The sequence below is a fragment of the Athene noctua genome, chromosome 6 (genome assembly GCF_965140245.1).
Source record: "Athene noctua chromosome 6, bAthNoc1.hap1.1, whole genome shotgun sequence".
Classification (NCBI taxonomy): Eukaryota; Metazoa; Chordata; class Aves; order Strigiformes; family Strigidae; genus Athene; species Athene noctua.
In genome coordinates, this window is record NC_134042.1 from 48,932,104 (window position 1) to 48,947,045 (window position 14,942).

General features: G+C 42.6%; 1 protein-coding gene across 1 annotated transcript; it reads right to left on the minus strand.

The window, feature by feature from the left end:
- Nucleotides 1-906: 906 nt before the first annotated feature.
- Nucleotides 907-14,640, minus strand: CGRRF1 (cell growth regulator with ring finger domain 1). Its single transcript, XM_074909370.1, has 6 exons — nucleotides 14,467-14,640; nucleotides 8,677-8,816; nucleotides 7,258-7,435; nucleotides 6,923-7,070; nucleotides 3,647-3,754; nucleotides 907-2,288 (listed from the first exon to the last, which is right to left on the minus strand). Exons 1-6 carry the CDS (start codon nucleotides 14,568-14,570, stop codon nucleotides 1,938-1,940), a joined length of 1,029 nt encoding a protein of 342 aa, XP_074765471.1. The 5' UTR covers nucleotides 14,571-14,640; the 3' UTR covers nucleotides 907-1,937.
- Nucleotides 14,641-14,942: the final 302 nt, after the last annotated feature.

The following is a 14,942-nucleotide window of genomic DNA, read 5'->3' on the forward strand; positions in this document are numbered from 1 at the left end:
ATACAGGCAGCTCTGGCTCTGCTCGAGTTGCAGCACAGCTGCTGCTCCACATCTGCACTGTGTCCTTACCTAAGGTACAGTCTCACTGCCACCAGCACTTGTTCCTTCCGCTACTACAGTCTCCTCTGCTCTCCTCTTGCTGTTCTCAGCCCCCCGCGTTGCAGCACATACACCACTCCTTGTCACGATGGCTTCCATGCAGGCTTATCTGTCTTCCAAAGTTTTCCGGTCAGTCCCCACAGACACCTGGGTATTTAATTTCTGTTTGATAGACAGTGCGAACTAAAGACTAATTTGGCCAGCAGTTTATTCCCGAGTCATCCCTGGCAAGGAAGGTCACTTTATGTAGACTAGATAAATTGCCTTACAAACAGCCTGCAGATCACTGGCTGGAAATCTGTGGCTACATCCATCAATTCCTAACCCCTATCTGTCTTTACAACTAAGCATTACTCTTACCACCACCACCTAAATCTTTTCCTCTAAGGCAATGGGCAGGAGTTGGGAAGCAGTGTCGTGGCAAAACCAAACCAAACCAAACCAGTGAACAATGGGAAGGTGAAGACGGATTACCTTTGAGGAGGGGAAGCTTCCTTCCCTGGTCTGGAGGTGCGCAGCACCTCGGGTGTAGCTTGTACCGGCAGCCCCCTTCAAGGAGCTGCAGGGGAGTGCAGCTGAACAGCCGGGAGCACGGCTCTCCCCGTGACTCCCTGAGACTGAGCAGCTGTCCTGGGACTGGATGTGGAGCAAAGCTGCAAGGGAACAAGAGGGAGGACAGAAAGCAGCTACTTCCCATTTTCTACAGGTTTTAACGAGCGTTTGTATTTTTGTCTTATACCAGCAGATGTGAAACCCAGCCTGTCTGTCTTTAGGACAATTTGGCTCTCTCAGGAAGCAAACCAACGCTTTCTCTTCTCAACAGCCATTTTTATTGCTTTTGACAATACACCATTGGAGGACAAAAGAAATAATTTTCTGCCATTCTTTAGCTTCTTTCTTCATTAGAGTAAGTAAATTCCCCGGGACTATTGATAAAAGGTAAATGGTTAACTTTGCATCCAAGCTGACAATGCAAGCAAAAAGAGTTGGAAATTCCCCAAAGCAGGCTACTCCTGTAAGAATAGCACCACAAAACTGTCCAAGTAACCACTCTATGGAATAATTAACTAACATTTGCATGGAAGACAAGTTCTTACAGCCATCGCTAACGAGATTGAAAGTCTGTGTCTCAAGATGACATAGCAGAGGCTCAGGCCTGAAAGTGTCAGCAACGTTTAGTTCAAGCCAACAATAATCAACAAAAATCTTTGCACTCGTTCCAACGGGCTTTGGCTGAAGTCCCTCGCACACACACGCATGCACGCACACACATAAATCTTTCAAAACAGCCAGAAACAGTCTTGAATCACGCTTTCAACTCCCAGCTCCTGCCACAGTCCAGCCTTCTTCTACAAAATAAATATACATGGGTTTAACAATGAAGAATATTTACTTTCCTTCATTTGATACATTCTGTAAAGTGCTATGTTGCTAAATTATACTCAGTTAAAATGATATATTGCTCTAGTATTTTAAATACCATAAATATAGAATGAGCTCTGTGCAACTTCACTTGCAAGTTTTATTCTTTTTTTAGTAGATATACTAAATTTAGTAATCAAAATAGCCTCCAATAGTACTCCATGAAAAACTAGTAAGAAGTTATAAATAAAATCACATCCTTCAAAGATATCCTACGCACTTCTTCTGTCCACATTGCATGGATAAGTGTAATGTTCCTGCGAGCATATGGAGTGAAGAAAAATAAGGAAGCTGAAAACTACCTAACAATAAAATGCAAAACCATACAAGTTAATGCTACATATCCTCCCATAAACAATCTGTTTTCTACACTTAATCTTGGTGCATACAACCCAGTTCTTCTATTTTTTGCCCCATTAAAAAACTCTTTCAGGAAGAACATCTTGCAAGATATGGGTTGATTCATCTTCATCTTGCTCCTTTTTACTGCAAAGTGGAAAAGATTCTTGTACAAACTGCCTACACATTGGACATTGCTGGAAATACTTAATGCAGCCATCACACAAGCACGCGTGCCTGCAGGGTAGGAGTACCCAGTTCACTGAGCCATTCTGGCAAACAACACAGTCTTTACTGTTTTCTTCATGCAATTCTGGTTCATCTTCAGCCAGTCCGGCCTTTTCTAGCAAGCTTCTGTCAGTGCTGCTCTCACCAGGGGACGTATCGCTTGAAGATGGTGCAGTACTATTTGCAGACATGAAGAGCTGCTAAAATACACATATACACAAACATTTAGAGGTCAACAAACTCTCCCCTGATACCTGAACACACACACGCGACGCAAGTTCCACTGGGTCAGGTTCACTGGTTGCCACTGGGTCAAATAATGCCAGGTTCACTCTTTGCATGAGTCCTGACAGTTGCCTTCAATTAAAAGTTATTTCAGAAGCATAAAATTACACAAAACACTGTGAAAGTATTAAGGGTAAGTCATCAAATCTCAGCTGACTCAAATCAATGTACATGCGTGAACTGTAACAGAACTGCCTGGGTTCTGAGCAGCTCAGGTTCCCGTATATCGTTCTTTATGCCTAGAAGGATGCTTCCCTCCACTCCTACCAAAAACATATCCACCAAGCTGTCAAATCTGCTTCACTCAACCCATTCCACTCTTGCTTGTATTACAGTCCCTTACTTCTTTTTCTCTTCTCTTACGTGAAGCACCAACTCTTCTGGGCATGATCTCTTAATAAAGCCAGTAAGCTACCATGCAGCCCAAGACACCCACAGAGAGCACACTACACAGGGACACGAAATGCAGCTGCACAGTTATTTCTGTTCACTTTAAGCTGTGTTTTTACAATGGCAACCACATGTGAAAAGAAAGTTTGAGGGGATCAACAGGGAAGTTTACCAGGATCAATTATGCCAGCAAAAAATGGCCAGAACAAACATTTCTTTGGACAAATTATTTCTGAATAAATGCTAATCGAATCAATTAATTTAATTTGGTCCAATATCTACCTTATCAATACCATGTTATTTTTATTATCACAGTAATAAATAGAATAGAACATAGAATAACATCAGCAACTGCCTGACAAACAGGTCGAAGATGGTCCCACAACATGCATAGATACGGGAAACTGGAATGGAATAATGAGAACATTGGTTTAACTCATAAAAATATGTGCTAGGCAGACTCCAAACCCTTGTGTGTGTATTGCAGTACAAAGAAATGAAAAAAAAATTTCTTCCGAGGCTTCCCCAGTTGAAGGGCAATATAGGAGAAAGAGCTGGTCTGAGAGACTAGCAAGGCGGTAACAATTGAGAGGAGACATTTGGCATCTAGTTCATGTCTTACTACTGCTTTAATAAGTGGACAGAACCTAGGCCTCTAGACTAGAATCAAGTAATTTGTCTGGGAAATCTTGAATATTTTCATATAAAATACTTCTGTACAGTAACTTTGGCTGGAAGTACTTAACTGATAAAATAATTTAAACTATTATCCAGTTCTTTGCATGACAATAAAAGCCTTATACTAATTTAGGCTCTTGAAAGCCTACACAAGCTAAACTTAACAGTGTTGCTCAAATGAAACAAGACTCAGTATGTGGCTTACCTTCAGATCATGGTATTGACCTTGAGCTAGAAGCAGATACTGATATAATATTCTGCAGGAAAGTCTGTAGCTCTCATCAGGAATGTGAATTACAGCCACCATTGAAATCTACCAGAAAAAAAAAAAGCACGCTATGTTTAGTAACTTTACTTTTCCTTACATGATTCATATAGAACAGTTTGCTTGAAGGATTCCATACTTCATTACAACCTCTGACCAGCTGCTTATTTCCTTAGACTATCAGGACTTCAACAGTGTTGACTTCAAGCCCGGAACAAAAAAATATGCCGGACAAGGTAAAAAAAAGGATGTGGCACAAGAGAGTGCTTTATGGGGCTTCAGCTTTCTGCCCTGGTTCTCCACGGAGCCCTTCTATGGCCACTTTACAGCAGAGACCTGCTCCGACTGCTCTCACTTAACTCAATTAGGTCCCAAACCAAAAAGGCACCTAAACACACGCAGTCCTCCTGTAGGTAGGGCTTGCTTACACAGTCATGGATGTGCCTGGGAGAGGCCACCTGCATAACGATTTCAACCAGAAGTAGCAGCTCCTACATGCCCCTCTCCGCTCTGCTAACTCACAGAGAGCTCCTCCTAGTCGGGAGAGAAGCCGACAGACTGTGAGGAGTTTCCTACAGCAACTGAGACCTGAGGCAGCGCACACACTGACGTCCCATGCAACGTCTGCAGCCACATCCCGGGCTGTCTTCAACACAAGAAATGACCCTGTCAGCTCAAGTTTGACTGCAGAGTTACAGGGGAACACGTAAAATGCAAAGTCTTCTCAACTTTCTCCCACTTCCCTCACAATCTTTCAGACCACAGGTCCTAGGCTCCAAAAAGCATTTAGAAGTGTCGTTGATTGGCTTGTAAACCGAGCAGGCAAAAGACAAATTTTGCTGGAAAGGATTATGAAATGACCCCATGGGCTGACTTTGGAGTCATTTTTCTGAAAATAAAAGCACTCTAAGCTTGCATGCTGTGTCTAATACCCCTTGCCCTGCCCAAATTACGTAATAGGCTCTAAAAAGCAAGGAAAAAAAGAAAGTGAAATTCAATATTATTGTAGTTCCCAGAAGCTGTCAAAAAAGAAATGAAATATAGAAGAAAGCTGTTCTGCTCAAAAAAAAAAATTTTAAAGGCAAATCAGACTTACACTTCAAAATCCACACATAGCTAATTACATGCAGAGTTTAAATATATATGTACCTATACATATGTATTTATACTGAGTTTACTATTCTTTGGCAATAAGGCCCTTTTTTTCGCAATCACAATGCCTAAGAAAAAAAAAAAAACAAACACCCCACACCACTATTAGCTTTGTTTTGGATCCTGAAAGCCATTAAATCTCCATTAAAATGACAGATTTTGTGTTTTGCTAATAAGAGGTTAAAAGTCAACGGTTCTCAGTGTATTTGTATTAGGTCATCCCAGCATAAGTCCTTTCTCAATGACGACACAAATCCTCAATTCATAGTTTGTTCACACACCTAGGCAACTTTTTAACTGTGAGGGGGACCAGTTCCTAACACAAGCTGCTGGATCTTCAAGCTACTGTCTCCTCTGTTATGCTGTCCTGTGTGTAGTACAGAAACACATACAGCGATACTCTGACCTAGTAGAATTGCTATGCTGTTTGATTATAGGATTCCTTCCCCTTGAGCACCAGGTATTTTCTGTCTTTGTAAATACTTGTACACCATAATCAAGTTACTTCTCAGTCTTCTGTTTCACACACAGGCCTGAGATCTAAGCCGTCTTCCACTTTAGCCCTGCCAGTCTTCATATAATTTCTGTAACTCGTATACAGACATGCTGATTTTCTGGAGATAGGGGAAAATTATGGTACAAAGCCAAATAGGTATGATCTGGCCACAAATACAGTTAGGATAAAAATTAGACCCCCCAGAAAAGAGATACTGGAACATCATCCGTAGTGGTGGATGCACACACACACAAAAAAAAGAATTCAAGTTGGAACTTGATGGACTGATGAGAGAACAATGCGGTAATACCACACCAGCCACAGTGGCAAAGATCCCTTTCCACGCTATATTTATATTTTACAATTTTGTTTCAACAACGGATGCAATTCTGACATTTGTCTGGCAAGGAGTTCAGGTGGAGTTATTCCTTTGACCATATTAACAGATTCTAGTTGTGTTCCTTTTCTCCAAAGCCAGAGGAAAAATACCTCCCCCACTCTCCTTCTATCCCTTTTTTCTATGTTAAGGAACAAAAAAGGCGTTACAAATTCACATTCAAATAAGAAATCTGAAGTCACTTTATATTAAACTAATCTAAGCTCTAAACATACATAGATGTACTAATCTGGGAAATAGCTGGGGGGCAGAAATCTTGAGTGGGGAAGTGCTGAGGTCAAGTGACGAGAAGCCAAGGACAGGTATCACTTGGAAAGGGAACAGATTTCTTAGGCACTGGTGTGATCACAATTTCCAGATGAATGTATGGAAAAGTGTTCAGTGGATTTAGGCAATTTGCTTCCAAGTTCATTTGTATTCTTGTCCAAGCACTCAGTGCTATCAGATTATCAACCGAATGAAGATGGGAGATAAAAGTGTGTCCCAAATTGTTCCAAAAAGAATCAGTCAACTTAAGAGTTTAGAAGGGATATTGAACTGCATGTGACAAGGTTGAAGCTGCTTTAACTGTAAGAGATCAGGAGACCTTTTTGGAGAGCTGAGGATCTCATATCAGTCTACTGCAAGAGCTTCACACCTTCCTGTAAATGACCTGGAACTGGCTACTGTGAGACATCATGTCCTGCATTACACAGACTCAGGCCTGTTGCAGAAACGTAATTTCTATGTTCCCAACAGTCAAGTCAGCAATCAGCTCAAGTATCTGTGCCAGACACTTAAAAAAAAAAAAAAAAATCCTCCTACCTTGCCAACAGCAATTCAAAAGACCATATCAGCACAAAAGCTCCACCCCAGGTTTATGTGACCAGAAAAATCAGAGTAATAGCTTACTAACCTACCATAGCCCTAGTTCCTCTGACCACAGGGCTTACACCACAGAGACTTTCGCAGATACGAGCTTTGTGAAAATCATAACCATCTTTTGAATGGCACATATAAATTTTAGATATTATCCTTGCTCTTCTGCCATGCTCCCCTGGCGTCATCAGTGAGAAAGTTAGGGACCAAATTCTAAGGGACAGGGAAAGGAAGCTGTTTTATTCAAGCCTGTCTCCTGAAACATTCAGACCTTAAGTACAGTGACCCTGAAATATATTCTTAAATTACTTACAACATCATAGATTTCTCTGTCTTCTTCATCAGCTAACGTCAACAATGCTATCAACGGATAGCGAGATCTAGGCACTGGGCCAAAATCGACAACTTGAGCATCTTCTGGTAACTGACAATATTTTTCTTCCTTGTCATTTTTTTTAATGCTTTGTATGTGTCAAGGAAAACAATCAGCGTCGCTGCAATTGTAGACAAATGTGACGTTTGCATAAAGAATATTTGTCATCATATTTGTTCATATTGTGCCAAGAACTGCCGAATGTTCACAAGTCTCAACATTTCCTGTGCCAATAAATTAGCATATTTTGTCAAAACAGTTTTAAAAAAGGATACAAGTACTGTTGTCGATAGAGGTATTCGCTGTACAGAGCATCCTCTAATGCCTGAGGGGTCTTTATTCTGAAGCAGTAGACATGTTTCTGCAACGCTTCATGGAGTTTTTGAACACTGCAGCCCCAGTAGCATGTAAGAATACAGTCTTCCAGACAATCAGGTGTCAACGTTATACCCTCTTGTAGAAAGAAGATAAGGATTTCATTAACTCGCTCACGTGCAGGAATTCTGGAATTGCTAAGTGTAGATTCTTAAAGGGCAGAAAACAACTTCAGGGTCCCAGATTTTTATTATTATAATCTAATCTAATCTTCTACGAATTTAGACTAGGTTTAGTGCTTATGCAAGTCAGTGGGGATGAGGAAGTGGGTGTGAGGAGATAAAATGGCTGATTAAGCTAACAAAAGTAGCACGTGCATTTTAGGAAGGGTAAATTTTAACTTCTGGTAACATTTGACACACTCCCTGGCAGATCCAAGAGCACAACCCCTAGCCCAAAGTCCATTCCCTTCTTAGATAATGGTATTACTTGGATCATTGGCCTACAACACTCTCTGTGGTCTCAAAGAATAAGGCCCTACTGATCACGCAGAGGGAGGATAAAAAGAGGATCTACGCACTCCACTTCTTTTCTAAAAATCAAGTACCCAGACCATTAACTTCTAAACACTTCCTGCACAAACAGGAGCACAACTCTTGGAAACTCCCACCAAAAAGCCCTCAGATCTCCTGATAAATCCAAGTTACCTGAAGACTAACTTGTTGGTTTGGGTATTTTACGTTGAGGGAGGGGTGAAACTGCTGCAGCCCTTTTCTTATTCACTTGAAGGCTCCACATATGTGTTGGCAGAAGATGTTCAGCCTTGCTGACTACTCCCCAATAACACAGAAGGCCATGAATTTCACTTCCTATGCAGGGACTTCAAGGGTGTTAAGAACTACCTAAACTCTCATCCAAATAGATATTTAAATTCAGTTTCCACTGAAGCACAGATAGAAAGGGAGATTTTAAAAAAATTATTTATTTTTTAAAAGTAGTGCAATTCCAAACACTGCTGGAGATCTGGACATAGATTTAAGTGAGTGGCATATATGCTATAATGAATTCTACAGTTCTGTAAAGTTTACAAAAACGTCCATAGTAGCTAGTGATCTGCAAATGTTTTTGTTACTTAAAAATCTGTTATAGCAGGAAGCGTTAAATTGATAAGAATGAAACTGTACTTAAATATCCAAACATTTCACTTTTAAAAACACCACATTTATAAGCTGTGTAAAAATTATTTCTGTTGTGATGATGGGAGGAAGCAGGTTTCCGAGGAATTTTGATAAAGGAGAAGGGTGACAGCAAGAAAACAGAAAATATTAAGTTCAGGAACCCACACCGACAAAAATCAAGTACATCAGAACTCCACTGACTTGTTACTGAAGCTGTAGCAGGATGAGGGATTTCTAACCCAAAAGGATTCTTCACTTGTCTCATTTGCTTTTTCAGTACTCTTGTGCTGGATTCTGTTTCTTCTGAGTTTCTCAGAATAACAGGAACACCCAACCCAAACCTATGAGACATGAAACAAGAAGAACAAGTGGGTTAAGTGTTAGCGTTGACACATTTGCATTTGTCTTCAGCTCCAAATAGCAAGCAGCACAACAAATAGAGCTAGCTTAGCTTTGCAGAGTATCTGCTAGGATGCATGAATAATACAGCCTGCCAGTCTGACTCCAACTTTTCGTGGCAGAAGGTAGGAGTCTTCACAGCGATACAGAAAATCTATAAAGGGGGAATACTTTACTCCTGCGTTTCCAGAAAGAGAATAAAATTAACGAGAATGGTCAATGCCCTCTAGTGGTAAATGGTTAGCCAGAGCTTTCTCCCAATTGACATTCTGCACATCCCGTCACAGGACCAAAAAAAAAAAAAACACCCCACCAACCCTGCTTGCAAAGATGGAACAGTCTTAATGGACTGGGTGCTCAAAAGGAAGACCTTAGAATAAATCATTCGGCCCTAAGATATTTCTAGTGGTAGCTACAGCCAACAAGATGTTTTTATAGGAGAACAAGATCCCGATTTCCCATGTGAACCTCAATTACAATAATATGCTGATAATAAATCAGGAGCTGTAAAGCCCCTGCTTTGAGCCAGAAATCAAGTGCAAAACGGTCAAGACTTTGAAGCAAAGCTGAGACTCTAAGACCCCTTCAAAGCCAAAACTAAGATGCTAGCCCAAGTGATATTCTGACCCTAAAAGGATAACAAAGCTAAGGTTTAAAAGTTTAAACACCCTATGAACCAAAATAAAAATCAAAGAAAGTGAGGAAGAGCATTTGGGATGATTTCTGACACCAATTAAAAACCTCAAGATCTTCATATTGCCTGGGGCTTTTAAAAGACACATTACAGAAGATCAGGATCTACAAAACAAGCTCTGCAACAGACTTCCTCTTATACTTGGCTAAAAATAATTCACTTTTTAAGGTGATAGCAATAACTTTCAATAACCAAAAGCTGATTAGAGAAACTGTCCCAGATATGCAATCAGAAGACTACTTGAGAGACTGAAGACATTTTCTTAACTGCATTAATCCAGCCCTGCCTCATTAGTAAGGCAACGGGGAGAGGCTGTGGGAATCTTTTGTTAATGCATTTTAGAACACAGTTATTAATTAGCTCAGGCTGTACTTTTCTGAATTTTTGCTTTTGTCGCTGCCACCTGTACTGCTGAAGTGATGGCCCGGGTAACGGCTTTGAATTATGGTTCATGCAGTCATCAGCATATTGGGTGCTGGAAAACTCTGAATGGCAGAGTTTCCCTGCATCAATTGTTTCCATTTAGTACACTGAAATAGCAGCTGTTACAGTAAGATGGGTTTCCTATCAATAACTCAAGCTGAAAAGGGCACTACCAACTTCAATGTAATCAGTTTGAAAATTGCTAAAGTAATTTTGTGTACAATACAGCTCCAAGTGAAACAGACAATTTTGTGGCTTAACCGCTACTTTCTCCCTGGTTTTAAAATCTTTTCCAACTCTTGTGTGTCAAACGAAGAAGAAAAGCAGAGCTTTTACTGACATTGGCCTCCTTTCTATTGATTCATGCTGGAGGGGTGCCCTTTGTAAGACTAACAGGGAAAAACATCAGTCAAAAGTGATTTTCAAGTTGAGGAAACTACATCAGGAAAAAAAAAAATCTCAAAGCCATTCTCAATAGCATCAACCTGTTCCTGGCAGTTTAACAAATATTTGCGTTTACCACCGAACATCTTGTGTGCCAGAGTGTCAAAGATACGCCAAAGGGGAAAGAGGTTCAGCTGGTGGAATGAATATACTCTATACTCATTACTCCAACTTTGATAAATGCCTTTGGTTTCTAGACTTTGATGGAAACATTTGCATTTCTTTGATGACGTAATAGAGGGCGCTCAGCCATATTTAGTTTGTGTGCATGGAGAGTTAAATCTCTCTCTGATGCAAGTAAACACAGCCATGCTGACTTCACTGGGGCTGTAATGAAGTACACCAGTTAAACATCTTACTCACAAAGGAACCAGGTGCAGCAGCTGTTTCACTTACTCAATATCCCAAACTCAATGGAGCTAATCTCTCCAGACGCACACAAAGATGCCTCCTGTTTTATACCATCTGGCTGATTCCGAAGTAAAAACGTGTTCTTTGGAAACTTTCTTCACTGATCGAAAGCAACAGGATAATCACCATGAAAAGCAGCCATAGAAAAAACCTTCTAGTAGAGTTTCTGGAGCAGCTGAAGGCAGAAAGGCCTTTCTGTTCAACAATAAGGTACAGTATTTCTGTAACTTTTAAGGTAGTATTCAGTGTATGAAGGATGAATAAAGACACAGTTTTTATTTTATGATCTAACAGTCTATCAGCCTGGATCGTCATCTGGTATAGGGGAAAATTCCTTTCTTCAGAACAGTGCTGGTTTAGAAAAGGCAAGAGTTTCCAAGGGTTTTGTTCATGAGTTAATTTCTCCAAAGATTTCAAAGAGGTGCTGAGCCTACAGTTCCTCCTAATACAAGCATTCATGACCCTGGAAGCCCAGAGAATCCCAAGGGTTCTGTGATCCCCTCGGGTTAAATTAAGGTGAAACGACACCAAACAACCGGTTAAAATGTTTTACTTGCCATAGAGAACAATTTAAACTTGGAAGAGGATAATAAGCAATGTGGTCTTTTATAAATCTATAAGAAAGAAAAGAAAGGAAAGGCAAAGAAAGGAGAGAAAGAGTCAAAGGAATCCGGATCTCCACCCCTGGATCCAGTGTTGTCTCAGGTCGGGTAATCCTGGGTGGTGGGTGCACACAGATCCAGCTTCAATGGTGGGTGCACACACAGCAAAGTTTCTGTTGCCTTTCTAAGTTCATCTCATTAGCTGATTAGCATACTAGATGAGGAGGGTCAGGCATTCCACAAATTTCCATGACAGATGAGGAAAAAGGTGCAGCATGGGTTCCAGTTGAGTTGGTGGTCATTGCCCAGCTTTGGTTTTCCCTCTGTTCCCAGAGATCTTATCAGTCATCTCAGAAATGATCCCCTCTTATCAGTTCTTGTTACCACTTCAGTGGCAAAGGTGGGAAGTCATTAGCACAGTGTCTGGCTTGCACAATAAAGTCACAAATGGCTACATGATGGAGCCAGTGATAAACACCTGGTTTCACTCAGTCCATGTCTCCCCCTCTGAGGCTTATCTAAGGAGTTTGTCAATGCAACTGCAAGGGAGTGGGGGGTGCAGCCTTCAGTACACTCCCGCTTCCTTGGCTGACATTCCTTAGCCTAATCCAAAGGCCACAGCTTGTCCTTGGGGTTTTCTGTGTTGATGAATGTTTGAGGCATTACTCCCTTCAGTTCCTTACAATCCCCAGCTAAAGAGATGATGTGCAGGGCCATATTTAGCTAATCTAAATTCCACCTCATCCCTCTGCCCAGAGCATCTAATGGGCTGGCTCTAGAAAGCCACCTGTGCAGTAACCTACTGAGACTCTCTGAGCAGAGCCACAGGTATCCAGGGCTCGCCATAAAACCAGGCGCTCATCAAAGCTGTGCATGATTTTGCAAATGAAAACATTAACATTCCTAAGCAGTTGGTGTTTTTCAGGCTGACTGACACCATCATGAACACATCCATAAAACAAGCTGACAATTGATGCCGATATTGGAAAGAAAATGTCATTACAGCAATACATCAAGTAATACGTACTTGTGACACCATATGCATTTATAGTACTGTGTAGCAAATAAAGGCTCAAGTTGTTTTCATGAGCAAGTTCAAGAGCACTTAAACTGTAACTGCAGCTGCAGACACTCTGAAATTGCTTGAAGGCTCTTGGTCATAAGGTCACAGTACAACAGAGTTCAAGGGTAGCAGCAAATATCTCTGAGCAGCTGCCCACATACTCACATACTTGTACGTGCTGAGCTCCTGGCTACTGCTTCTACCTGACTAACAGCTCTCTGACAAACGAGTTTGAAGATAGTTTTTATGTATTTACATAAACTGCAATAATATCTAGTGCAGATGCACCTAGAATCTCTGATCCTGAAAAAAAAAAATGCATCTGGACAGTCCTCTGCACAGCCTGTAGCTCAAATGCATCAATGGGCAGATGTAAGGATCTTCTGGCACACCTGTTTCAGGTATTTTACAGCAGGGGAGTGCAAAGTGTTTATTACAAGCAGATAAATAATGATTAAAGTGATAAAGGATCACTAGCTTGGGATATACATGCAGGAGATTTATTTGAATCATGATTTAGTACCATTACTTTTGTAAAGATAATATTTTTAAAGAACTGAAAGAGTGAAAAAGGAGAAGTGGAGAGAAGTGGATGGTAATATAATACCATCAGCGTGCACTGGGACAGAAAGAATTATGAAAAGGATTTCTACTGCCTCTCCAAGTAAATAGAGGTGGAGCTTCATCCAGCAGAAAGGCAACAAAAAGACCCATCTAGCCTTCACTACCACTTACCCAGCACTAGGGGAGGCAATGCAAAAGAAGAAAAATTTTCACAAAGCGTATCTGAAAGATCAAAAGATAGCTTCATTCACACCAAAAGCAAGAGATGGCATATGTTTGAGCCAGTGGCAGCTAACAAAGTGATGCAAACAAGGGAAAGACTTTGCACTAAAGGAAAATTCAAGCAGAGTATTTATAAGCTGCCAAGAGAACAAGCAGCTACAGCTAAAACATCTGTAATTCAAAGAGACAAAGGATGGAAAACACTGAAGCACAGAATTGCAGATATTAATGTTAAGCCAATGGGAGAAAATGCAATAACTCTATTTTACTTTTTCCAAAAGTGTGGTGTACCCACAATTTCTACATAAAATATTTTGATAGCTAATCAATGCTCTCCACTTGGCGAGTATCAGTATTTACATTTACAGAAACGCCTGAGTCGGCAGGAAAACAAACAGAACAGTGCTACGGACAGTCATTCAGGGACCTGTTTCTGAAAAAGGCAATGGTGACATCTTTGCTGAACCCTCTCAGACATAAGCAAGTGAGGGTCTTTCACTCATCATCCCTCTAGACATTTTAGCAAGTCAGCTGTTTAAGGCTTCTCCCCATCCCAGTCCCAGCACCCTGAAACACTCCCTTCTCCTCTGAGCTTCAGCAGAACAGACTGGTGCCTCATCAGTGCTCCTGGGTATTTCACACCTCGGTAACAACTCTGCCACAAAGCCTGGCAGATTTAGCTGCTACCTGGCCAAACGCCAAGCACCTTACCCAGTACCTGCTCATTTTATCTACTACCAAGATTCGAGATGTCCATCTCCAACAGTGCCAAACTCTGCCCTTGGAGCAGCCCTCCCTGACCCGCACCCCCTCACTGAGGGTCAGGGTCGCCTTCCAGCCACTGTTTTCTCCACAGCTTTCATCCTCACCTTCTGCTGGAGCAGCCCCTCCTCCCCTACGGCCACTGCTAGGCCTCCCCCCATTCCTTTCTTCAACACAGCCCCACTGCCAGGCCCCACACCCCCAGCCCCGGCGCTGTCCCACCCCAGGGCCGCCCCACACCCCCGGAGTTCACTCCCCAAGGGGTGCCAGCTCCCATTGCCCCCCTCCCCGCGCCGTGCTTCCTCATTACACCGCCAGACCTCCGCAGCCACGGCCCATCGCCCCAGACCGGCCTCCACGGGCTGGGCCGGCCCCACAGCCAGCGCCGGCCCCTCCACCGCACTCACCAGCCCAGCACCAGGCCGCTGGTGACGAGGAAGCAGACGAACACCACGGTGATGTAAAAGAGCGGCGAGTATTCGTAAAGAGTGACGAGAAACACGGCGGCCATGGGGCCGGGCCGTACCGCCCCACGGGGCGGCAAAGCCAAGCCGCTCGCCACAGGCCCCGCCGGCTCCCGCAGCCGGGCGCATGCGCGGCAGCTGAGAGAAGCCATTGCCCTCCGTTTGCCCGGAGATGGGCGGGCCCGCGCTGCCCAGAGACGGCCCGAGGGACCCCCCAAACCGCCCGGATTCGAGCAAAGCATTTCAGTCTGAAAAACCGCGCAGCCGGCACAACTCGCCCTCAAGCACCTGCGTGCCTTAACCGTGGCAACCCTGGCGCTTGGACAGCCTGCCAGGAGGGTGCGGAGAGGGGCGATGAGTCTCTGGAGCCAAGGAGCCAGCACCAGGCCCCGAGGGAATGGCCTCAAGCTGCCCAGGGC